The 23,659-nt window shown below is 36.0% G+C and overlaps 3 protein-coding genes across 10 annotated transcripts; 2 read left to right on the plus strand and 1 right to left on the minus strand.

The window, feature by feature from the left end:
* Nucleotides 1-1,481: 1,481 nt before the first annotated feature.
* dram2b (DNA-damage regulated autophagy modulator 2b) lies at nt 1,482-8,863 on the plus strand. Of its 6 annotated transcripts, none has more exons than XM_044121387.1 (9): nt 1,482-1,532; nt 1,645-1,694; nt 3,100-3,258; nt 3,386-3,453; nt 3,563-3,702; nt 3,797-3,974; nt 5,070-5,152; nt 5,576-5,668; nt 6,616-8,863. In XM_044121387.1, exons 3-9 carry the CDS (start codon nt 3,128-3,130, stop codon nt 6,733-6,735), a joined length of 813 nt encoding a protein of 270 aa, XP_043977322.1. In that variant the 5' UTR covers nt 1,482-1,532; nt 1,645-1,694; nt 3,100-3,127; the 3' UTR covers nt 6,736-8,863. The 6 variants fall into 6 exon arrangements, with proteins under 6 accessions (XP_043977322.1, XP_043977324.1, XP_043977321.1 ...); XM_044121389.1 differs by having other exon boundaries at nt 1,484-1,532; nt 1,631-1,694; XM_044121386.1 differs by having other exon boundaries at nt 1,502-1,532; nt 1,631-1,694; nt 3,105-3,258.
* A 793-nt stretch (nt 8,864-9,656) lies between these two features.
* Nucleotides 9,657-14,876, minus strand: lg07h6orf89 (linkage group 07 C6orf89 homolog). Of its 2 annotated transcripts, none has more exons than XM_044121384.1 (8): nt 14,743-14,876; nt 12,624-12,887; nt 12,360-12,525; nt 11,956-12,104; nt 11,382-11,533; nt 10,358-10,493; nt 9,983-10,106; nt 9,657-9,801 (listed from the first exon to the last, which is right to left on the minus strand). In XM_044121384.1, the coding sequence occupies exons 2-8, from the start codon at nt 12,810-12,812 to the stop codon at nt 9,719-9,721; spliced, it is 999 nt and encodes a 332-aa protein (XP_043977319.1). In that variant the 5' UTR covers nt 12,813-12,887; nt 14,743-14,876; the 3' UTR covers nt 9,657-9,718. The 2 variants fall into 2 exon arrangements, with proteins under 2 accessions (XP_043977319.1, XP_043977320.1); XM_044121385.1 differs by lacking the exon at nt 14,743-14,876 and adding an exon at nt 14,542-14,640.
* nfs1 (NFS1 cysteine desulfurase) lies at nt 14,853-22,988 on the plus strand. Of its 2 annotated transcripts, XM_044121382.1 has the most exons (14): nt 14,853-14,980; nt 17,030-17,223; nt 18,078-18,154; nt 18,605-18,721; nt 19,206-19,289; nt 19,438-19,590; nt 20,150-20,243; nt 20,358-20,492; nt 20,679-20,836; nt 20,904-21,009; nt 21,198-21,279; nt 21,370-21,453; nt 21,798-21,887; nt 21,993-22,988. In XM_044121382.1, the coding sequence occupies exons 2-14, from the start codon at nt 17,118-17,120 to the stop codon at nt 22,054-22,056; spliced, it is 1,350 nt and encodes a 449-aa protein (XP_043977317.1). In that variant the 5' UTR covers nt 14,853-14,980; nt 17,030-17,117; the 3' UTR covers nt 22,057-22,988. The 2 variants fall into 2 exon arrangements, with proteins under 2 accessions (XP_043977317.1, XP_043977316.1); XM_044121381.1 differs by lacking the exon at nt 14,853-14,980 and having other exon boundaries at nt 16,871-17,223.
* The last annotated feature ends 671 nt before the right edge of the window (nt 22,989-23,659 follow it).

The raw sequence follows: 23,659 nt of genomic DNA on the forward strand, positions 1-23,659 counted from the left end.
GCAGCTTGTGTGCTTATAGTTCCTGGCATCAGGTCCACTCTCATCTGTGAAGTAAAAAAAAATGCCTTAATGAACTAATTTGTTTTCTATTACTTTGTACAAATTGAAGCCTTTCTTGATGAGCACGTTGTCACTGTGTGCACGTGCTCTCAGAGGCTTGTGGAAAAGTTCGTCTTCTGTTGGCCAGAATGCCAAGCTCAGGTATTTCACCAGTGTGCGCCACAGTGTGTTGGATCACCTGACAATCTCTGCTTCATCTAACAATGCAAATAAATTTCATATTCCCACCTAAAAACATGGTTTTGATTGTGTCTCACTGGAAATATATGCATTGGAAGGTCTTTCTTTATTGCCATGGACATGTTGCAGGAAGAAGGTTTTCCTTAAAAACCTTTTCCTTAAAATTTTTCTTAAATAAGATCATAAAAATAGTCTTATTTATAAAAGAAAGATGAAACTTTGAATGCCAGTTCTTTCTTGTAAGTTAATTTTTGACTGACCAAAGGTGGTGATTGTGGCTCAATCAATGTCTCATTCTGCTTCAACTATTTAATGATTTTTGGCAACACAAAGATTAATTTCTTTTTGTCATTTTAAAAGAATTGAAGCAGTGGGGGGGGTTATTTCAAAATTAGAGGAAAGTAATAAGGAAGAAAAGCCGAAGTGTGATTATATGTAAATGTCTAATTAAACTGGAGAGCTTGCTGTTACACCCTGCTGTTTTACAGGGAAAATTGGGAGATGTCTATTGAAATAAAATTTCTTTATTTGGGTTATTTAATATTAGTTCATGTGTCACTAAAGTGAAAAGTTTGAAAACTAAGAAAAAGTAATTAATTAAAAATAAACATTTATTTGTAGTGCTTGTGTAAATTATTAACCACAGTTCATGCCTTTTGAGTCTTCTCCAAATACTTAAATTGCCTTTGGTTCACATTTTTTTCAAGGCTACGGTTATCTCTGCTGCACATGTACAATTTATTGCAAAATTATTTCTTCCACTTGAGTTTCTTTTAAAATGCCAGTGTTCTGTGAACAGTCATTTTCTTTTGGAATGTAATTTTATGGTTTACACAACTTAGTTTTTGGTATCAGTCCCTGTCTCCTTCACATCTCCTGAAGTCAGTAATCATTCTCACGATTGAGAAGTCCATGATGTGGCACTATGTATTAAAAAATATTGTTGCTAAAACTTTTGGATTTCTTTAGCAGCATTTCATAATTGTCTAAATTTATAAAAATACATGCTACAATGGAATCGCACTCAGCGTGCAGTGAATTTTTCAAACCCAAGTTTTTCCTATTGAAAATGACCAAAACTAACTCCCCAGTGGAACTAAAATTTGAGATGGGCTCAAATTTATTTTCATACATATATATATATATATATATATATATATATATATATGCATAAAGAATTTTCTGAGCTAAGTAGTCATTTACTACGGAGACAAGAAAAAATTCCACTTGAATATTTATGTGCGCATGCGTAGCTCACCAAAGGAGGAAGTAGGCGGCGGACGTTGCGTGAGGTATTTTCAAAGCTCAAACAGATGCTTTACGTTTAAAGTTTGTTTGTTTGTTTTAATTAACAGCTAAAGAAAATCCGAACCCCTATTTTGTTTTCAAGATAGTCTTTTCCAGGTTGCTGTTGCAGCGCAGGAAAGGTATGTTCCCTGGAAGACTGGAATAACGTGAGTTTCATTATTTTTACTGAGGTGGTACCGAATACAGGAACTTTTCTCTACAATGATGTGACATTTAAGAATGTCACATCATTGTAAAAAAATCTACTGTGCATAAAATGTAATTAACTTAAAAATATAAATATATGATAGGCAGCAAATATTGTAACGTAGTGTATAATCGTTTGTTAGAATTTAATGAAAACACAACAAATTTAATCTTATTTCGCTTAAGGAAGAATTCGAATAGTTTAAAAACATCCGCATTTTTGTGCTAGTTTGCTTGTTAAAGTGATAAGTTGGTTTAATGTGCTTTCTCTTGATTTCCTTCAGAGTATATCTATGTTTTGTAAAGCTGTTAAGTTGCCTTTATTTGTAATGTTTAAGTCTATACGTTTATAGCCTCGTTTTATGACACTTTAAGAAAAAAAATTTTCTTTTCGTGAGAACGGGGAAGTGAAACCTGACAGTTAACTGCATGTTGTCCTTCGAGTTTAACTCATTTCTGGTACAGTCTCAAACACAATCACAAAAAAAAACCTTGTGACTGGAAGTCAGGTGATATGTTTTTATGGGTTCTAAACAACACTTTGATACATAGTTAGACGTTTAGTTTTGCTTTCGCTCTTGAAATTTATTTGATCAAACAAGCTGAAAGCTAATATAAAATGTGATTCATTGTATTCATATTTAAGCCCCAATGTGGACATTCCACTATCTGATAAGACATCTCTCTCACATTACCTAGAAAGCTACAAAAACTGTGTACATAAAGAGGGAATTTGACTTTCTCACTCACACAACATACAGCGAATGAATATAAACATATACATTTTAGAGAAAATAACATGGACAAATGGAACAATGTATACATATTGATGTATGTACTGCCATAGTTTTATAAGAAAAAGCAAAAAAGAAATGGAGGTTGTGTTAGTACAAATGTGCTTGTTTTGTTTCATAGCAGAATGGTGAAAGTGGTCATCTAGTTTGTTAGAGTGTGGGGGAAGAAACTGTTTCTGTGGCGGCTGGTTTTTATAAATGACACCGACACTACAGTTCCCAAGAATGAGGGAAGTCAAGATTTAAATTTTTTAAATTAGACTAAGACCCTCTCTCTTTGTTGTTTTTCTTTTGTTGTTGTTTTGTTTGCTGTTTTTTCATAATAGGATTTGCTAATCGAAACTGTGTTTTAAAGAATGCATAATTGCAGTCAAATAGACCTTTCTAAAGCCAGATTTTATTACAGATCTTACACTCTGTACAACATGGTGCCTCTCACTTCTTATTGACTGGAAATGGTGATATGTATTTGTGCTGCCCCCTCAGACAGTGACGCCCAGGGCAGTGAGCCATGTCATCCATATTAAAAAAACAACCCTAATGATGGTATTAATGACCGTGTGTCTCTCAGCACAGTGTGAAGAAGCTGTGAGGACACCATGTGGTGGTTCCAGCAGGGTCTCTGCCTCCTGCCCGCTGCTCTGGTCGTTTGGACGGTGGCATCCTTCGTCTTCGCCTACATCACAGCAGTGGTGCTGAGACATGTGGACCCTCTGTTGCCTTACATCAGGTCAGAACTGGGAGAATGTCTTGGGTCACATTCATGCCCAATATGTTGGGTCCTATGACAGAAAACAAAAACGTCAAAGTGATTTTAAATAATATATCATGTTGTTTTTTTTTCTTCTTTCTTGCAGTGACACAGGAACATTGGCACCGGAGAGGTGTGTGTTTGGGATCATGATGGATGTTTCAGCTTTTTTAGGTAAAACTATGTGGATCTGCACTCTCATTCTTTATTGTCAGAGGGATCTACACAACAGTAGACATTGTTTTTTAACATTACTCCCTCTCTGTGTGAATGCTGTTTGCAGGCATTGCCACGGTGTATGTGCGTTACAAGCAGGTGGAGGCTCTTCTCGATGATGAGGTCAAACTCCAAAGACTGAACTTCTTTGGGTTAGTTTTCGGCTGGATGAGCTCTTTCGGGATGTGTGTGGTGGCCAGCTTCCAGGTGAGTGTTGCTGTTCTGGGATCAGTTTGAGCTCTTTTAATATCTGAAATATTGAATGGGTCAGCTAAAGATTTATGCATCCCTCTCTGAGCAGAAGACAGCCTTTTTCCCCATGCACTTGGTGGGGGCGATTTTGACATTTGGTGTCGGAGCGATCTACATCCTGGTTCAGACGCTGCTGTCGCATTACATGCAGCCTCACATCCACAGCAAGACCACGTTTGTGGTTCGCCTCAGCATCCTGGTCTGGACCTTGGGCAGCATCATCAGCAGTATCCTTAAATTTCCTCTGCCAGTTCTGAAGCACATATGTAGCAATCACATGAAAGAAGAAATATGATACTAATTTTTCACTGGATGACAGAAATTCCTGTGGCCTTAAGGAAATATCTGTGACATGGTTTAGTCGGAATCCATTAAGATTCCAGAACAAAAACCTGTTGTGTAGCTTCTCTTTGAGGTTGATTCTTTTGCAACTCATTTTAGTGGCACACATATCAAGCTTTTACTGTCTTTCTTAGCCTTTTGTTTCAATTTCAAGTGTAGTATGAAGTTATTATCACACTTTTGGACAAAATAATATGGAAGTTATGTGTGAAAATGACCAACTTTATTAAAACATGAAGCCAAAGATGTAATTGACTAAATTTGCAAGATCAATTAAAACAGGCTTGCAACTTACTTCCTCCTTCACAAACTGCTGACTCATTGCTCAGGAGTTTTATTTCTCTTTTAAAAGTTAACTTTTAGGACCGTTGATCATTTATGCTATTAATGATGCATCCAGGGACAGTAGAAATTGATAATCTAAAATTCTGCCTCCTTTCCAATCTACGAAAATGAGGGATGCACCAACAAGGCTTTTCTTGTCTGATAGTGATTTCTGATTTTTCTTCAGTGATTCCAATTTGTTCTAGATACAAAAACACATAAAAAAATAATCTCCTGCAGGAGTTTTTATAGAGATTGTAACTTTAAATTAAATGACAAATGAAAGTTAAGATTATTTCAATTCATGCATCAAAACCCAAAAACGTCCATGAAAGTACACATTTAGGTTTGATGTATTTTTTGACTGAAAAACTGTGGGAATTTTTCAATCTATAAATTTTGATGTTTTTACCTAATAAATAGGTAAAAACAAACTGATTTCTCAGTATTTGACCTTCCAATCACCTACCAGTTTTGCTCAATGGGAAACTGACTTATTGTGAGTTCTCATAAATTTATTGACTATAAATGCATGCTTTGAAGTTGGCTCGAAGTAATAATGAGGGAACTGTGTCTCAAAATTAAAGAAGCAACAGATGTTTTACCTGAAGATCTGAATTGCTCATTTTGAGTTGTTTTCCTTAACAGTCGGTCAGTGTTTGTATCATCAGTCATCATGTACAGCAGTCTGTCAGGAGTGGATGTACCCCGTAAGCTACACTGGATCCCAGGAGAACCGGTCAGTTAGCATCAGAATTATTTGTATTTATTAAATCTTTTACATCCATGCAGTTCAGATTATAGCACTGAAGCTAAAGTGATCATTTACAGATACCAATCAGTCTCTCCAGTTTTTTTGCAGTTCTGTGATCATGAAAATTCAAGCAAAATCAGCAGATCCCTGGATTTTTTTTAAAGCATAATTTTAAGTTTATTTCTAATTTTCTACAAAAATGATCGCAAAAATGATTAGGAAATACTGGAGAGACTGATGAATGTTCAAACACAAACGGATAATAATAACAGCTTAAACCAGAACAAAAACTAAATCTAATCTAATACTTACATTTAAGTATTAGTTTAATATGTTCCATTCCAGATAAAATGGAACACAAAATTATGTCGATTTTGTTGCATTAATGTTTGTGTTGTCGTCTTTTAGGGCTACGTGCCGCATCTTGTCAGCACGGTATCTGAGTGGTTCCTGGCCTTTTCCTTCATCAGCTTCTTCCTCACTTACATCAGAGATTTTCAGGTAGTTGTTCCTGCTGTTTTATACCACAGTGCTGAATATGTGAAGTTATTTCAATAGAATTACATCTGACTGTTGCAGAAACTCCAGTTCAGTTTTGCGCTGCTGTTAAACTATATTTTCAAACTCTGTCAACATTCAGAAAAATACAGAGAAAAATATGGCATTCAAAAGTATCTATTTTTTCCAGTAGCAGCAACAATGTTCTCAGTTAACTAAAAGCAAAACCATAAAATACACTTTTCAATACAGACGCATCCTGTGTTGATTACATTACATATTCAATTAACTTGATCACAGGAAGAGAATTTAAATATAAAAACTCTAATCAGTTTTATTTTACCAAAACATAGTACTTTCGAAAGAACCAATAATAAACTCAATAACAAATTTTAATTTGATTTTTTTTTTTTTTGTTTCACTTTTTTTACATACATATATTAAAACAGCATAAACGTTTTTATTTTTATTTTTAATGAAAACAAATGATCAGATAATTCAACATCTAATCATTAGGAATTTGACACCATCTGTGGAGAGATTTTATTTGGGGACTAACCTGATGTAAATCTGAATTGTTCTGCTTCCTGCTGGGTGTTGGGAGCATGGCACTGATATGAACCTCTAGTTTTATAAAAAAAAAAAAAAAGCCCGTGGACACACACACCACTTGCTCCTGTCTCCTGATCATGTCATAAGACATGAGGACAATTAAAAAACATGAAGCATAATTGTGAAAACTAATTTTAAAATGCGACTCCATGTTTGCAGTGAGACATAAAAAAGATGAGAGTAGAAGAAAAAATCTCATTGTGTCGTATGTTTGGTTCAGTTGTTCAGCTGGGACAATCAGGGACAAAGGGGGCACTGTTGTTTGTAAACTGACAAAATACGTAATCTAATCTCGTTTCATAAGCTGAACATTTCTTCTTCTTTATTCTTTTCTTCAGAAAATAAACTTGCGAGCAGTAGCAGTTTTCGAGAGCAGCCATCTGTACGATGGGACTGTCCCACCTTCTCGTCAGAACAGACCGTCCGAAACTTCTCCACTGCTGGCAGGAACAACGTGACACAAAATGCAGCTGCAGCCGAGTCTGCTTCAGATTTGCTTTGCTTGTTCTTAACAAATTTGAAGTTTGTTTCTATAAAGAATATGCAGAGAATTTTAAGGGGTCAGGGCATCATGACTTCTCCTCTGTCTTATTATACTAGATATAGTCAGATACTGAGATTCGGAAGCGATCTGACTCTAAGAATTGCTCATCTGCTGTAATCTGCAAAAGGTAGCGTTTAGTTTGAGCTGCTCACACCAAAAGTAGGTCTTTGTATTGTTTTTCATAAGAGATCTCCTAATGGGTACAATAACTAAAACCTGTGAAACCAAACAAGCAAGTTGTTTTTATTATTTGTGCTTCACTAAACTGACAATCACAATGCAGATATTTATTCAGTTGCACTATTCTCAACATATCTGTATCATGTTGCAAAGCAGTGCTTACCTAACTGATTACTTAGCTTACATTTTAAATAAATAGTATTAAACTATTAAGTCATTTAACTACAGCTATTAACTATTGTCTCAGACCCTGTTGTAAGCCATAACTGGCCTGGCAAAACTGTATCAAAAAGTATTCATGGATTTCTTACATTTTTAATAAATGTATATATTCTTTCTAATCTTTATTGTGTTTTCTTTTTCTTATCTGAGCATAGACTTTATTAATTTAGGAATTATTGGTGTTGGTATTCTAACATTTACATACCAGCTGTCAGTGAGTATGAATAAATGTTTTATTTGCACTGTAATGCTAGTGGGATATGACTCCTTTTTATGATATATTTAGCACTGATCACATTTATTTGCACCTGTGGTAAAGTTGTGTAATAAGTCATCAAATTATTTAATATTTTATTGCAGTAGCAATAAAAACTGTTGAAACTTTCAACATTTTATTTGAGAGCACATGTTCAATACAGAAAAAGAAATTACATTTTAAGACAAAAATAAGTTGTGATTCAATTATCATTTCCAATTTATTTATTTCAATACCTTTTACACAATAGTCTTTATATGCATGCTTGTACAGGTAGCATGTGTCTGGGTAAACCTCAGTCTGATAGGGTTATGCTGCAAAGCTAAAATAACAGTGCAAATCACTTCAACTTTGAAGTTAAAGGCAACTTCAAAATTAATCCTGAGGTTTCTTTTTTAAAGAAAATAAGTTAATCTATTTCCTCTGCAAACTAGAACAACTTTGAAATACTACATTTTATTGACTGAAATTGAATGTTTTGATGCACTACGAACATGATTAGGCTTGTAGCTCTTGATCTGTAAACTTAGGTGTCAGGTTAAAAACAAGTGAGTTTATATAAACATTTTAATTCGCACTACCATCAAGTCATTTATGCACACTATTTAGAGTAAAACAATATGTTATAAATAAAAGGATAATACACAATGGAAACAAGTAAAATAAGTTAATATTCCCGTACTAAAATAATGCCATACAAAAGAAAGCTGAACATCCTTTTTTATTTTGTCATAAAACTATTACATTTCTAATGCAGATTAAATATTTGTTTCCGCTGTGGTAATTCTGTTTTTAAATGCAGAACTTCTATTCGGCAGACAGATTTAAACTTAATTATGGATCTTACATTAAATAGTTTCTCCACTCACACCTTGCCCCAAAACTCAGCAGCAATAATCAAATATATATTACAGTATATTTCTTTTAAAGTCACAACATCTGGAGAATCTGGAGAAGCAGCTTTGTAAGACACATAAAATTAAAATGCTCCCCTCTCTAAACTGTGTGGTAACTTAGTAGAACATGTTGCCATAACTGCCTCCATTCAAAAGGGGATCAAATGCGTGTTCTCCAGAATAACCCATCCAGACATAAACTTACCATTTACACTCTTCAAGAACCAGAGCAGTGGGGCTCTTTACCATCTTTACTGAAGTTAATTTTACATTTAAAGCTCTGACTTAATTACACTCAAAATATAAGTTCCTTTTTATTTGTGATTAAACATTACATTACTTCTCTTGCTTCCTTGTTTAGTTCTAAATTTACACAATGTAAATAATGCAGTAAACTATTTTACATTCTAAAATGCAACAATAAAATTGCAGTTATTTGCATATAACCTGCAAGCATAGACTGCAAGAAAAAGTAATCTAAAAGAATAGAAAATAACTTGGACATGTGCATATGTATTTTGTGAGCAGTTTATGCTCATGGAGGGTTGTATCTGAAGAATAGTATGGAACAAAAAGATGATTACATTTTTATTCAGGCAGAAACATCTCATCACAATTAGGAAAATAGGTTGTTGGAGCTTGACTGCTAGGACTATTTAAAGCTATTTTTTTACACAATATTGCAAATGACCAAATTAATCACCCAGACAAAATGTAGATGTAATTATCCCAATATGAGCTTGTCTGATTTTAGTGTCTGCATAATGATGGTCTACACGTTAAAAAACATTTTCCAGCGGTGGCATATAAAAAAAACAAAAAAACCTCATGTACTCATTCTTAATTTCACTTAATTTTATTCTTCCACAGAGGTGGATCTGAATGCAACAAAAATTGTTTCAAGTCACTGAACAGGATGCAGATGGTGGCAGTGATTCCTGGGTCTGGGACCAGTGTTATTATCTTTTTAGCCAGTGACACATCCAGTAATTTTAGAGATGTTTTTTTTTTCTTAATTGCTAGAAATCAGCTAGAAGCTGTGGCACGAGCACAGATGAATTTTCAACAGTTCAGCTAAAGAATAAGTCTCCTTATTCCTCTGACCTTCACTCTTAAGAAAATCTTGCAGGAGCTTATTTTTTCTCCCCCACCTGATCTCCTTATGTGCAGTTGGTTTCAGTTCTCAGAGGCATATCAGACCAAAACAATGTTATAAACAAAATATTGTGGGTATTATAAGGCAACAATGGGCAGAAAATGGGCACACAGAGGTCAGCAAGCTCCAAACATTCAAAGGTGCTTTATGTGTCACAACCAAGTCCTGAACTCTGCCCATCTGAAGGCTAAAAGGTTGTGCCATCACAAATGATGTTTTGGCCGCGTCCGGGGAACAGCTCCATCTGCCAGTACCGGGGGTCCGCATACACTGTAGAAGAAGAAGAAGACAAAAATCAAGATAGAGATTGGGTCAGAATGAGAAGAAATTTATAGTGAGTAAAGAGGGACTGATCCAAAAAAAAGCTTTCAAATCTAATTTAATCTTTTAACACAAAACATTTTTATTGCTGTCTAAAGGAGTTTAAATGTGTGTCTGCAGCAGGAGTTACCCATGTCTCCAGGTGACAGCCAAAGGTTGAAGGAGCTGCAGTGTTTCTGGCATCGCTGAACAGGCACAACTCGCACTGTTGGCAGCCCCTCCCCCACCACCAGCCAACCCAGCACCCTGACACCCTGAAACATCAGCAGCAGATAACGGTGACATCTCAGAGAGACAGTCTAAGGCATGCATAATTTCTGAATCTGTAACCATTTTGTTGATGCTCTTAGTAGTTTATGTGAACAATGCGTTTTATTCTGACAAGTTAAAAATAAATTCTATCTTTACTTCTTTTTTGTGGTCTTTTTTACCCTAATATTTTCCCTTCAGTATCTGTAATTCTTGCTTCGTACTTCACTCAGATTCTGGGCCAAGCTTCACTTGCCTTGCTTTGAGAGTTTGTGCTGTGGATAACCAGGCATCTCTGGAGGATGGTCCCAGCGCTGTCCAGCAGGGGGCAGAGTTCAGCCTTTGGGAAGAGCCATCTCAACACTTTTTCCCTGGTTCCAGAACTGAACCTCCTGTAGGTACAAAGACATTCAGTTTGATCAAAAATGGCGTATTGATCATATGCACATTTTTCCAATATCCTCTAGAATATGTCCTGGCAGTCAGGACAGATTCCTGACAATGTGCTTCAGCACAGGAAAATTTAATAATTTATTAAATCAAGAATTACTTATATCTAGTTTTTAAAATGAAATCACAAATAAATAAATTCTACATATAATAGCAATATATTTATACTTTAGAAAGTTAAATAAAGGAACGTCAATTTTAAACTATTAGCAACCTATCAAGCTCTCAACTTTAAGAAAAGCTGTGACACATCAGCAGACGTACAAACAAATTGCTGTTCACACCGACTGACAAACCCAGCGAGGAAAATGCTAATCAGAGATGCAGCCGAGATCCTGATTATAACAATGGAGGAGCCGTAAAGATTTATAGCTGAGGTGGAAACTCTGTCAATATGAAAACTATTAGCTGTCTACTTCATAAATCAGGCATTTATAAAGGGAAATCAAGAAGAAAGGCATTTTTGAAACAAGTGAACTCTCAATTACCATTTGGAAGAAGGTGCTCTGGTCAGATGAGGCCGAATAAGACCTTCTAACTAAAATGAAAGAGGCAAAATCTGGTAGAAAGCTAAAATTGCACATAACACTGAGCACACTATTCCAGTTTTGTACATGATGGGGATAGTCATGCTTTAGGAGAGGCCTTTCTTCAGCAGGAACAAGAAAACTCTTTAGAGTTTATGGGAAGATGGATGGAGTCAAATATCACAATTCATGAACCCATTAGAGGTTCAATCATCAGACTGGTGCTGAGGTTCACCTTTGAGCAAGACGATGAAACAATTTAATCAAAGCATATCCATGTGCTAAAATGGCATAGATTCACACCAGAGCAGGGTGAAGTTGGCAGGTCCCTGAGGGAGGCCGAGGTTGTCGCTATGGAGACCATTGTCCTCCTCCAGCAGAATTGACATGGAGCCTGAATGGGCTAAGTAGAGCGCCTCCAGCTGCTGCCGCTGGATACTGAGAGACTCCCCGCCCTGCAGACGACAGTGTTGATGAATAAAAAAAAAAAACTACGAATTTACAAAATAAAATGTCTAATGGGAATGTGTATTATTGCTGCAGTTTTTATTTAATTTATATGTGATCAATGTGCATTTTTGCAATGAATTTTTACAAAATCTGATCCATTTCACTCTTGAAAACACAATTCAAATGTGTCAGTTTGTGTCAAACTGTAATCACCACAGGTTGTGAGCACATCATACCAGTGTTGTGTTTATATTAAATTCAGCAGACCCTTGTTTATCCTTTTTACCAGGAAAAAAAAATCTAAATATTATTCAGAAAACTGGAAAAAAATACTTCCAAACAAATGTAAATCTAATAGCACCAAATATCCAAAAGCAACAAAGGGCGACTCATCAGATGGCCAGTCTTGATCAAATGGAGCTCTGACCTTCAGCAGAACCAGCTGAGGTCCCCGTCGCAGAGTCACAGTACCCCTGAGGCTTTCTGGGACTTCCAGCACTGAGGAGATTTCTGCGCATCCTGAACAGTTAACCAGACTCTGCCGGAGAGAACCAGCACTCCACCACTCATGAAAACCTGCCACACACACAAATACAAGATGAAAATCAGAGTTTGTGACGTTAAAAACCTTTCGGACCTCCAAGTCACTTTAGTCGCTTTAGGAATTAATATTTACAGCTCCAGTTGATTCCTTAAACTGGATTACACATAATATAGAAGAAAGACTCCTAAATTTATAAAATTGTGCACCAAGATACAGAAGCTATCAAGATCTGATTGTTACAAGCCTTCTGGAAGTTTGCATTTTGTAAAAGCTACAAAGCTTCCCACCTTGCAGGTTGTACTTCTTGGCAATAGGAAGGGAGAGCAGGCGGATATGGCTAAGGGGGGACGACCGGTTGCAACAGCCCAAATTTACCAGTCCCAACTGGGGGGAGCTCTGTGGGTAGGTGAAGGCCAGCACCACCAACAGCAGTAAGCCCACAGCCACCAGAAACTGCACAAAAACAAAAGATGTTAAAACATTAAGAAACCATTAATTCTACTGTACAGTTAGACATTACAAGAATGTTATATTATCCACAGGTTTTTCACCTTAATGGTGGCTCTTAGAATGGGGAACTGTGGAGGCTCTCTTCTTGGCTCGTTGGTCTCCAGGACCTGCTTGATGAATCTCTCAATTTCTCTCTCTGACATGCCATACCGGTAACCCGACTGGCGGAGGATGTCGATGCTCTCAGACAGTTTGTCGTAGATACATGGCTCGCTTGTTGTTGTCCCCATAGTGACAGCAGTTTTGTTGTCAAACACGTCAGTTTTCAGCTGGTGCAGAGAACCAGGATCATGGTGTCACCTCACCTGTTAAGGAACCAAAGGTTGTGACCATCTTCTCAAACCATACATTATAGTTGGTGTCTATTGGCTTGTAATCCTTCTGTCAGTGGTAATTATTATTATTTTTATTATCAATACTAATTTCTGTTTAATTTCAGACAATCAATCAAACAAATTTTAACATCAGGCAGAAGAAACCTTATAACTTGTCTGATTCTTTGCAGGTAAGAATGGTCTGCTGATGGTCTTAAGCAAATTGAAGTCAGGACTTTGACCTTTTTAGGGTTTTATTTCTAAAGTAACCCTACTTTAAACCATCTCCCCACTAGTCTGACAACTGGTATCTTGTTTTTTTTGGGGGGTTTTCTGAAATGCTGTATTAATTAGTTATAATTAATATAGCATTATTAATTATAACCTAATTCTATTACCGTAATTAGATATAATTATTACAGCAAATATTTCCACTTCTGCCAGGACACAGAAAACTTTCCCAAATGTCTTGGGGATCATTAAGATGTTTGGAACTATCCAATTCATTAATTCCCAGCTTCACCAACATAAGTTAGACTTACAGCACTTTTATTTAGCCACATTTGAGGGTTTTCAAGCATGAATGCCATGTTAAAGGTAATGTCACGAGATATAAATCAGACTTAGGTTTAGCAATGATCATGTCACTCTAAAAAGTCATTCAGGGCCATGACTGACTGACACTCAGACTTCAATTCAGGTACTGAATAAGCAAAGAAGGCCTACATCACCACACTACCACCACCATGGTTGGCTGTGAGAATTATTTTTTCTCAAATGCTGTGTAAAAACTCATAAATACAAAATCAGTTACAAACAATAAAAATCCAAAGTAAAATTATTAAAAGCACTCAAATGTACAAAATGTCATAAAATCATGACAGGTAAAGAAATAAAAAAGAAGGAAAGAAAATGTAAATCCAATACAGAAAACAAAAGCTTGGGTCTGAACATTTGACCTATAAACCTCAGCTGATCATGCTTATACTGTATATGGTACTGTATCTGGACATTGCCTGGTCCATAATGTTGGTACACATAATGAAAACACTCACACACTGTTGTTTTGCACACTTTATGGACTTTCAACATCTTCCCGTACCCCATCTACTTGTTCTCCTCATTCACAAACAAGTTTTATCTCTTGATTTTCCAACGCTTTGTTAAAAGTAGAGTATTCAGTTGAATAAAAAGCTGACAACCTGACAAAAAAGTGAAGCAACCAGTATGCATCAAACAGTACACAACAAAGCATTGTAAAAATAAGTTTTAACATGTAAAAATGCAAAAGAGGGATCAAATAGACACGTTTTACTTAGGGGGACTTGATTAAGATGTTATGTTGTCCGTATAATCTGTAGTGAGAATGGCTAAATTAGTGCGTTTATTTTTTTAAACATAAATTTTTGATCTCTAAGTATTAGAAGCTATCCTTCCATCCTATGTCGACGTGTTATTGTAAATAAAACAAGCAAAACCCGAGGAGAAACTACTGGTTTTAAACAGTATCACTGTTTAAAACAGTGATACTGTTTTAAACAGTATCACAGTCTGAAGAGATGTCAAGATCGAGCAGAACAGCTTTATCTTCTCATTTAGTAAAACAGGAACCTGACAACAATAATTATATAACAAATATACAAACCGGTGCAAACACGACCGCACAGTGCTCACCAAAGCAGTTAATCACAGATCATATTTAAAAAGGGCTTTTTGTGTGATTAAATAATTCAAAACCATAGAAACAGAAGTCTGTAGCCGAAATAATCTAACAGGTTAGCTTCTCTGATAGCAACATCAGATTCTCACTTCAACAGACACAGTTTCCTGAAAATAAAATCCTCACCTTAAGGTGAAATCCACCGTCGTAGTAAAAACATTCCCATGTCTTACACCATTGCCATGGATATTTATATTTTTAAGTAAAATAAACTACAGGTCGTTAGTTAGACCTTTAGACATAGCTGCATTCTGCACGACAGTGAAGTTAGCTTCCGATTTGTAACTTCCGGCACAGCAATTGAGTAAGACGTATTTCACTGCTTCTCGTTGCTTTTCACAACATCTGGCAGACGTCATATCAGGTATGGTTTAAAATCTGGATTAAATCTTTAACATTGAATACGGATACCTTAATGCACAATTCGTGTTGTATAGATCTGTGTTGATGATTATGTAAAAATTAAAAATAAATAGGTGAGTTTTCGTACTTTAAACCAGTCATCAAAGTAGGGGTCAGTACCAACGTGAGGACTTGATGTTCTCTTAAAACCCCAAAGAATCCTCCAAACGAAATAACTAAAATACCAATGGTACATCTTTGGCATAATAAAAATCTTAGAAGAGATAAAAACCAGCACATACAAACTGCTAAAATTTTCACTTGGTAATAATGTGTAATTAAATATTATTTCCATTTGTTGCAACATGTGATGCTCTATATAACCTACATTTCACAGTTATGCAACATCTTATTTTGAAAGAATTTCTTAATATGGAATTTCTTGTTCACCGAATTACACAGAATTCGTTAATTCTTGTTCACCGCCTCCAATAACATGTTCGGGATTCAAGAACCCCTTTTCTGGTGTTTGGCAGCATGACAGGCTTCCTGACAGATACGACCTGTCAAAGATCACTAAAAGAAAAGGCCTTATGTAATGAAACTAAATTTTATTATTTATTGAAACCCCACTTCAAAAATAAAGAAGTCATAATAATACAATATGTATTAAAATAAAGCTTCTATGTAATTTTGATAAAGTTTCATAAACGTTTCCTTTTAGCCAATCTAGCAAAATATACAAATCCTTAATCCCGCCCTAAACGGAACCAAAACAATTTCCTTCAGCCAATAAGAGCACGGACAGGCCGCAGGAAGTCCCAACTCCTTCTTCCGTTTATTTTGCAACTGTTTTACAGTAAAGTCAAGCTGCAAACAATTACGATGTAGTTGAACGGCAGAGATGTGGAAGCAGAAAATTAAAATGATAGTCACCTTTCTTCACAAAATGAAGCGAAAAGAAATGTTAGTACATATAAATTGTAACGACCATCATTAAATAATGATATTTTATGTATTTTACAAAGTAAACTTATAATGAATAATCAAGATTTATTATTGCAGAGAGCAATAAAAATTCATTTGTGGTTTTACATAAAAGCAGTTAGATGATGTTATATATATTATTTTAAATGGTTACATATAAACAATACTAAATATTTTTATGTATTATATTATTCACAAATATCACATGTGAGAATCTCACAATATCCTAAAATTGTTGTCAGCATTTGTATTTACCAGTTTAGCTTAGTACCTAGACTGAAAAATAAAATGTTTCCTGCCTCAGATGGACACTAGATTGTTGCAACATGATTTGTCATCTTGATTAAAAAAAAGAAAAATTAGTAGGATGAAAAAAATATGTAGCTATGGTACAACATAGCTCCAGAAATGTGTATAATAAAAATCAGCAAACTCCATACTACTACTAGGCACTGCAGTAGTAAGGAGTTTGCAGTATCACTTTAAATGTGAAATCCTGTTGTGTAAGAGGTTTAGAGCAATAGAGAACCAGTTTTTACTGTAACAAGGTGCTGCTAATAGGAAATCCATCCAAGACACTTAAAGAAGATGAACAGCTTTTGTGCTAATGTTTAAGGACCATTGTGCTTAACATGTTCAAATATTTTTGTCGTAAATAAAACATTATCCTTTACATTTACGTCTTTAACAATGGACCTCAGTTGTGTAATTTATTGCACAACGAAAGTTATGTAATATTTTCCCTATATAGATACATTATTAGATTTTAATTATTCATAATCAGGAAATAAATGTTACAGCTGTATTTATATATTTACTCAAAATGTCAATGAATTACCTAAAAGAAAATGTTGTTACTGTAGTTGTTTTTTTTATTATTATTATTATTGTTATTGTCTTTTATTTTGAAAGTCCGCTCCGGAAGCTAACGTTGATACGTTGCATTGACATTGACCCATTCTACTGCTACCTGTATGTAAGAGAGTGACTAACGGATAAAAACAAAACTTTACTCGTGTGCAACATTTTTTGAAGAGTTTTTATCTTCAGCTTTCTCCATCAGGAACCTTGTTTTCTGATCAAGCTCACATCATTAGATTTTCGGTGTTCAAGTTAGTGTTGGTGTGGACGGAGGTCGACAGAGCTTTAGCTGAAATCAGTCTACCGACCCGATGCTTTCCCCGGGCAGGACCATCTCCTCCCGGCTGCTGAGGCCGGCCTCGTGGCTTCCTTTTCGTCTGTGTCCTGAGCGGACAGCCGTTAGATCCATGCAAAAAGGTAACAACAACCAGGAGCAATCTAATCTACTTATTTAAATTAAAGAAGCTAGCATTAAGCTGGTCACCAGAGTGACGCAGTTTATTAGGGGGTAGGCTACAGGAAACCTTATATCTGTGATCTAATTAAATGTCATTTCACTGTGTCAGAACAATCACACAGCTATTCGATTTCATTGCTGTATATAAACGAGTCTGAAAGGCCAACATATAAAAAGAATTGAGTTTATGGGCATTAGTTTTCATAACACTAATGCTTTTAAGTAGTTATGTTATGTATTGTACTTCCATTCACGTTTGGTTTACAACCAGAGTTTATTTTATATTGCACATACTGAACAAGTCAATCTAATAATAATTGTTATCTCTTGTATAAAATCCAATTGGTGCATTAGTTGGTTTGTTGACTTAAAAATGTATTTTCCCAATTGAAAGAAATGTGTGTTAATTATTATACTGCTAACTTGTAGTTTTTATTTCTGAAGATAAGTACAATTTAAAACAACAAAAAATGGCACTTTGTATTCCCTGATTTTGTAAAGATAGTTGATGAATAAATCAGTGACATAGCCAGGCATGATTCCAGGCTAAGCACTCCAGCTGATTCTTCCATCAGCCAAACTACCATTGTTGTTTTCAGAGTAGCTTTATATTTTGAAATATCTGACAATTACCTGATTTTGGGTCAATTATTTAATCAGCATGGATAGATCAGAAAATATGACAAATAGCTATACTGCATTCAGTAAGAACGTTTTGTGCTGAAATTATCTTGAACTTGTATAATATTCTGATTGTCTTGGACTTTTTTGTAGTGAGTTTAAAATGTTGTGTAAATTATGTTTTTCACTGTAGAGCTGATCAAGAAACAAGAACTGGAGAAAGATGAGCTGCGGCCCCTCTACATGGACTTCCAGGCTACTACTCCTATGGTAACCTTTTCCTGTCAATTATTCAACAAGTTATGATGAGTTGTTTTGCCTTGTATTTGCATTTATAATTTAGTTCTGTATTTTGAAGTTCAATAGTCATGACTTCTGTTCATGTGGCAACAGCTTCAAAGTGCTAATGAGCAAAGAAGCTCTTAAAAAAAATCAGCTTCTCAAGCTAACATATCCCATATTCCGTTGTAGGTTGGGATGTTTTTTTTGTGTGTGACCTTAACTTCCTAAACTTCTTCTTTGTAGTTGATTTATCTGATCATGATGAAATCCTGTCCATCTTTACTAGAACAAATTCACTGTTTTATCATTTGAAAGAGACTTATGCTTCTATTAAAACCTCTGATTAAGATCATTTTTTAAGCAGGCTCAGCACACCATGCAGCTTCCTAAACTAATGGATTATGTGCGTGTTTAACAAGTTATTTTTGGTATATTTAGGATCCTCGAGTCCTGGACGCCATGTTGCCATTCCAGGTGAATTACTATGGAAACCCTCACTCTAGGACACATGCCTATGGTTGGGAGAGCGAGACTGCCATGGAGACTGCCAGGAAGGTATAAAGACTCTCACTCAGGGCAGGGAGAAAGTAGGAAACAACTTGTAGAATGCTAATACTTCGATAAGAGCTCCCCTACCTTAGTTTAGTGGTGATAAGGTGTACTCAGTGGTGGGATCTTTAATGAATTGCACCCTGGGAAAAACTCTCCTTTAGCCTTCCCATTTCTGCCCCACACAGTCACACAGCCTACTAAAGCTGTTCAGATACTAACTTCTGCAACATGAAAATTAATTTGGGGTACAACTTTTTACTTTTGTGACTATTCTTGTGCCCCTATCAAAATCTGCTATTGGATGGGCTGCATGTCTGCTAAATGCAGATTTTCCCTCTGTTGCTTTAGTATTATGTTATCATGTGAATAAATTAGAATACATTTATGCAATTATTGGGAAAGCTGAGAAAACTCGGGACCATGTTGTGGAAAGTGGTACAAAAATATTGAAAATAGCCACTGACTTTGTGTGTTTTTCCATGAGCAGCAGGTGGCCGATCTTATTGGAGCCGATCCCAGAGAAATCATCTTCACCAGTGGAGCCACAGAGTCCAACAACATGGCCATCAAGGTCCCGTCTTTTTACTTTATTATTTTTACACACACAGACAACCTGAACTCACTTCTGACATCTAGTTTTGTTTTAATGTAAGAAAAAAAATAACATTTTATTTTATAATAAAAACCTCGGTGTTGATCTTTTATATTCCTCCCTGAAGGGCGTGGCCAGGTTCTACCAGGCCAAGAAGCGACATGTGATCACAACACAGACTGAACATAAATGTGTTCTGGACTCTTGTCGTGTCCTGGAGGCTGAAGGATTTGAGGTCACCTACCTGCCTGTCCAGAGTAATGGACTTCTGGACCTGAAGGTACACTACAATAGTGTTCACATTGACAATGTCTACAGTGGCTCTCAAATGTGCATACCCATGTTAAATATCAAAGTTTAGTGTTGGTAAAATATGAGTCTTTGAGAAGACTGTTTAAAACTTTTGACATATTATATGAAATATATCCTCTGCAATTAAACTGAAAGGAAAACATAGTCCAAAATAGATCAAAGGAAGAGACTAAAACTTCCCAGGTTGACGCTGCAGAAGAGTCAGCTACTAGGAATTTCCAACTGCTTTTCTACATATAACAACATACAAATGACAATACATAGTCAGGGCAGGGAGAAAGTAGGAAACAACTTTGTGTTTGAAGTTATCTACGTTTTCTTTTCTTGCTTACTAGCCAGATTTGGTCCAATAAAAATAATGACATGATTGTTTTAGTTGTCTTTTATATCAAATTCATGTCATAGTATAAGTTTAAAAAGTGTTTAAATGATTTCTCATAGTGTCATGTTCCCTTTGTAACAGGGCGTTTGTGAAATTTTGATAGAGGCTGTAGAACTAACTATAAAACCTGTGTGTGTCATTGCAGTTACTGGAGGCCTCCATCCGTCCAGAAACCTCACTGGTGTCTGTGATGACCATCAACAATGAAATTGGAGTCAAGCAGCCCATCAAGGAAATCGGTAGATGTGGCAGCATTTAATAAACGCTTGTTACCACAAAGTAAATCAGCCAACTGTTGTTGCTTGGCTAATGTTATTGGTCTGACCAAGGTTTACTCTTCATCCTGTTTTCAGGTCAGATTTGCCGATCCAAGGGAGTCTTCTTGCACACCGATGCTGCGCAGGCTGTTGGAAAGATTCCTATCAGTGTCTCTGACTGGAAGGTTGATTTGATGTCAATTAGTGGTCACAAGATCTACGGACCCAAAGGTTAGCATAATTAGCGTTAGTTGGTTAAGATAATAATGTAAACAGCCTGCTTCCATTTCATACCTGTAACTAACCCTTTTGTGCCCATGTACTTAAACCACTGCATATCTGTTTACTTCTCTTGTTCATTATGGGTTTTGATGAATTATGAGAGAGTAAATTGGTAACATGTGTGTTTGTTTGCAGGTGTGGGCGCTTTGTATGTGCAACGCCGACCTCGAGTTCGTTTGGAGCCGCTGCAGAATGGGGGTGGCCAAGAAAGAGGTCTTCGCTCTGGGACGGTACCCACTCCGCTGGCTGTCGGACTGGGAGCCGCCTGCAGCATATCTCAGAAGGAGATGGAGGTAAAATCAGGAAGAAAAACTGAGTAACCAGACCTGAGGATTATCTAATATTTCTTTATGTGTTTAGTATGATCATCAAAGAGTGTCCATGCTAGCTAACCGTCTGGTCCAGAAAATCATGTCTGAGATTCCTGACGTTGTCATGAATGGAGACCCAGAACAGCGCTACCCTGGTAATATTTTTGCTTTCCTCACTCTTCCCTTCATTCTTGTTATCTAGTTAGGTTTTTTTTCTAAACTTAAAACTAACTTTAAAGTTTTGCTCTTAAATTCGACCTAAAAGCCTCTGTTCAGTAAGTTTAAAAGACAGTTTTGAACTTAAAGCTTGTTTACTAAAAAACCTGAATGTGTGTGTTTACAGGATGCATTAATCTTTCATTTGCCTATGTGGAAGGAGAAAGTTTGTTAATGGCGCTGAAGGATGTTGCTTTGTCATCTGGAAGGTCAGACTGCAACCTTTAACAAAATATGAGTTTAAAACTGTATAATGTTGTTACTTTTTTTTAAAAAGAAGAGTGTTTGTGTGTGTACAGTGCATGTACATCAGCTTCTCTGGAGCCATCATACGTTCTCAGAGCCATTGGAGCAGATGAAGACCTTGCTCATTCTTCCATCAGGTATAAATACTAGACAAAGGAGATATCTGTTTTTTTGGCTATGGGATCTCTACATTTTAATTTCATTCGGGTTATTTATCTGGTGTCACATCACCAAAAAATTATTAAGAGTCCTGATAAAACCAGTCCTGTTCAGATCTTGGTGTATAGAATCAATTATTATAGTCCATTCATATAAACAGACCCAATAGATGCCAATACCTAAATATAACTGTATATGATAAGATTGGATTGGAATGAATTAGTTCTGTATATTTACAGATAAACTGCACTGGTTAATCTTGTGAGAAGTCTTGAAATGAAACTCTATGTGCATAAGATCAAATAGAATCCCTTTGCTGCAGGTTTGGTATCGGTAGGTTCACCACAGAACAAGAAGTTGATTACACAGCAGAGAAATGCATCCAGCACGTCCGCAGACTCAGAGAGATGAGGTGACCAACTCTTACTTTTCATCTGATCAGGTCTTATTGTTGACTGTAACATATTATTAAATAATTCTGCCTTCCCCAACCTTCCTCCGTCTCCTCTCTTTTCAGTCCTCTCTGGGAGATGGTTCAGGAAGGCATCGACCTGAAGAGCATCAAGTGGACGCAGCACTAGACCCCACCCACTGCTTGCCGATAATGATTACGGTTCCTAAGAAATTCTTGGGATGGTCCAGCTATTTTATCCTCTAAGCAAACACGCACAAACTTCCTGTCCAACTTGAAGTCTGTTTGTAACTAGCTCTTTGTTTTTGTACAAGTTCCTCACGTTTGGTCTCTTAGGAGACATTAAGCAACAACACTGCTGTCTCTGGCAGTTGTATTCTACAAGAAGGCTTCCGCAAAATGTGCAACTTTATATGATCTGAGATACAGCTTGAAAGCTGAATAAGCTGAATCCTACAAATCATGATAAGGGATAGAACAATAGAGTACAATGGACAGAATATGTAGTTTGTGCCATTTTTGAGTAAGATGCAAGGAGAGGAAAAATCTATTACATCATTTAAAATAAATAGAAGCAAAAGAAAAAACTGGCATGTTTTGCCAGCTGTTCTTATTTATATTAATGTTTTACAGTGACCATTCATCTACTACCGTTTTATATATAGATGCAGTCATGCTGCAGTATGTATCAGTTTGAATTACATGGATGTAATATTATCCTGATGTCAAAGCCTGGTTAAAAGCTTTTTAAGGTAAAACTCAGTTTACAAATCCAACTTTGATCTTAAAATATGAAATGTAAAAAGGAGAAAAGCAGCTTGAACTAAGTCATCACATTTAATTTGGCCATTTTTTTCCCCATCTTCCTTCTCCTTCTCACTTCTTTAGTCATTTTCTCTCCATGGACGAAAGGAGGAGATAAACAACTTGCTCCAAAATTTCAGCATATCCACTCGTCTGACAGCTTCACCTGTTTTTTTCTAAGAGACTTTGATGTGTCTTTGAGTGCTGTACTCAATGCGAACTATGATGGTAGGGGATTTAAATGTATATGGTTGATTTATAAATATATCTAAAAAAATTTAGGTAATATTGATGCAATATTTAAAAAAACAAACATCTGCCTTCAACTATCGGCACTTTCACTGACACTGTGGATGAAACGCATGCCCACCACATGATGCTGCCTCCTGTCAAGGTGATGCGTTAATGAGTGATGAAAAAAAAGTGATGAAAAGAAAAGAATTTTTATAAATGTTGAATTCAATTACATCTGAAAGCAGGTATTTGTATGGGAGTGTTTGCACTCTGTTTTTTTTTTTTTTGATAAAGTAAGTGTTACATGAAAATGGAATATGGATAGGAAACGGTCCACTTCATGAGCAAAAAACGTACAGTGTGAATCTATGCACAAGTGTCAGTTTGTCTCATCTCTTTTTTATGATCCATCTGGATTATTCAGTTTTCCCATCAAATAAGCAGGTTGAACCTTCATCATTGGTTGTCATTTTAAACATCCACTTCATTAGTTAGTGTGGGACATTCTTAAGACTGTAATCCTTAATAAATCAACTGTGATGAAACAATGTCCAAACAGAAATTTGACAAACATCCATATGAGATGTTTAAAGAAATTCAGAAAATTGTTTTCCAAATCAACGCTATGAAAGTAAATGTAAACATCTCTTAAGAGCTGTATTTTATTCCTCGGCTCCTCCAGCTGTTGTATTTCATTACTCCACAGTTTCTGCTGTTACACAGTGCTTGTTAGT

This window comes from Gambusia affinis, linkage group LG07, assembly GCF_019740435.1.
Source record: "Gambusia affinis linkage group LG07, SWU_Gaff_1.0, whole genome shotgun sequence".
Lineage (NCBI taxonomy): Eukaryota > Metazoa > Chordata > Actinopteri > Cyprinodontiformes > Poeciliidae > Gambusia > Gambusia affinis.

What these genes read in the sequence shown, in the direction of transcription:
- lg07h6orf89 (XM_044121384.1), bottom strand. Translation starts at nt 12,812, where the DNA reads ATGGGGACAACAACAAGCGAGCCATGTATCTACGACAAACTGTCTGAG. An exon ending in CTCAGCTGGTTCTGCTGAAG is followed by an intron (nt 11,534 to 11,955) that starts GTCAGAGCTCCA and finishes TGTCGTCTGCAG; the next exon opens with GGCGGGGAGTCTCTCAGTAT. An exon ending in GCACAAACTCTCAAAGCAAG is followed by an intron (nt 10,107 to 10,357) that starts GCAAGTGAAGCT and finishes CTGATGTTTCAG; the next exon opens with GGTGTCAGGGTGCTGGGTTG.
- dram2b (XM_044121387.1), top strand. Translation starts at nt 3,128, where the DNA reads ATGTGGTGGTTCCAGCAGGGTCTCTGCCTCCTGCCCGCTGCTCTGGTC. An exon ending in GGATGTTTCAGCTTTTTTAG is followed by an intron (nt 3,454 to 3,562) that starts GTAAAACTATGT and finishes TGCTGTTTGCAG; the next exon opens with GCATTGCCACGGTGTATGTG. An exon ending in GTGTGGTGGCCAGCTTCCAG is followed by an intron (nt 3,703 to 3,796) that starts GTGAGTGTTGCT and finishes CTCTCTGAGCAG; the next exon opens with AAGACAGCCTTTTTCCCCAT.
- nfs1 (XM_044121382.1), top strand. Translation starts at nt 17,118, where the DNA reads ATGCTTTCCCCGGGCAGGACCATCTCCTCCCGGCTGCTGAGGCCGGCC. An exon ending in GCAGCCCATCAAGGAAATCG is followed by an intron (nt 20,244 to 20,357) that starts GTAGATGTGGCA and finishes TCCTGTTTTCAG; the next exon opens with GTCAGATTTGCCGATCCAAG. An exon ending in GTTGCTTTGTCATCTGGAAG is followed by an intron (nt 21,280 to 21,369) that starts GTCAGACTGCAA and finishes GTGTGTGTACAG; the next exon opens with TGCATGTACATCAGCTTCTC.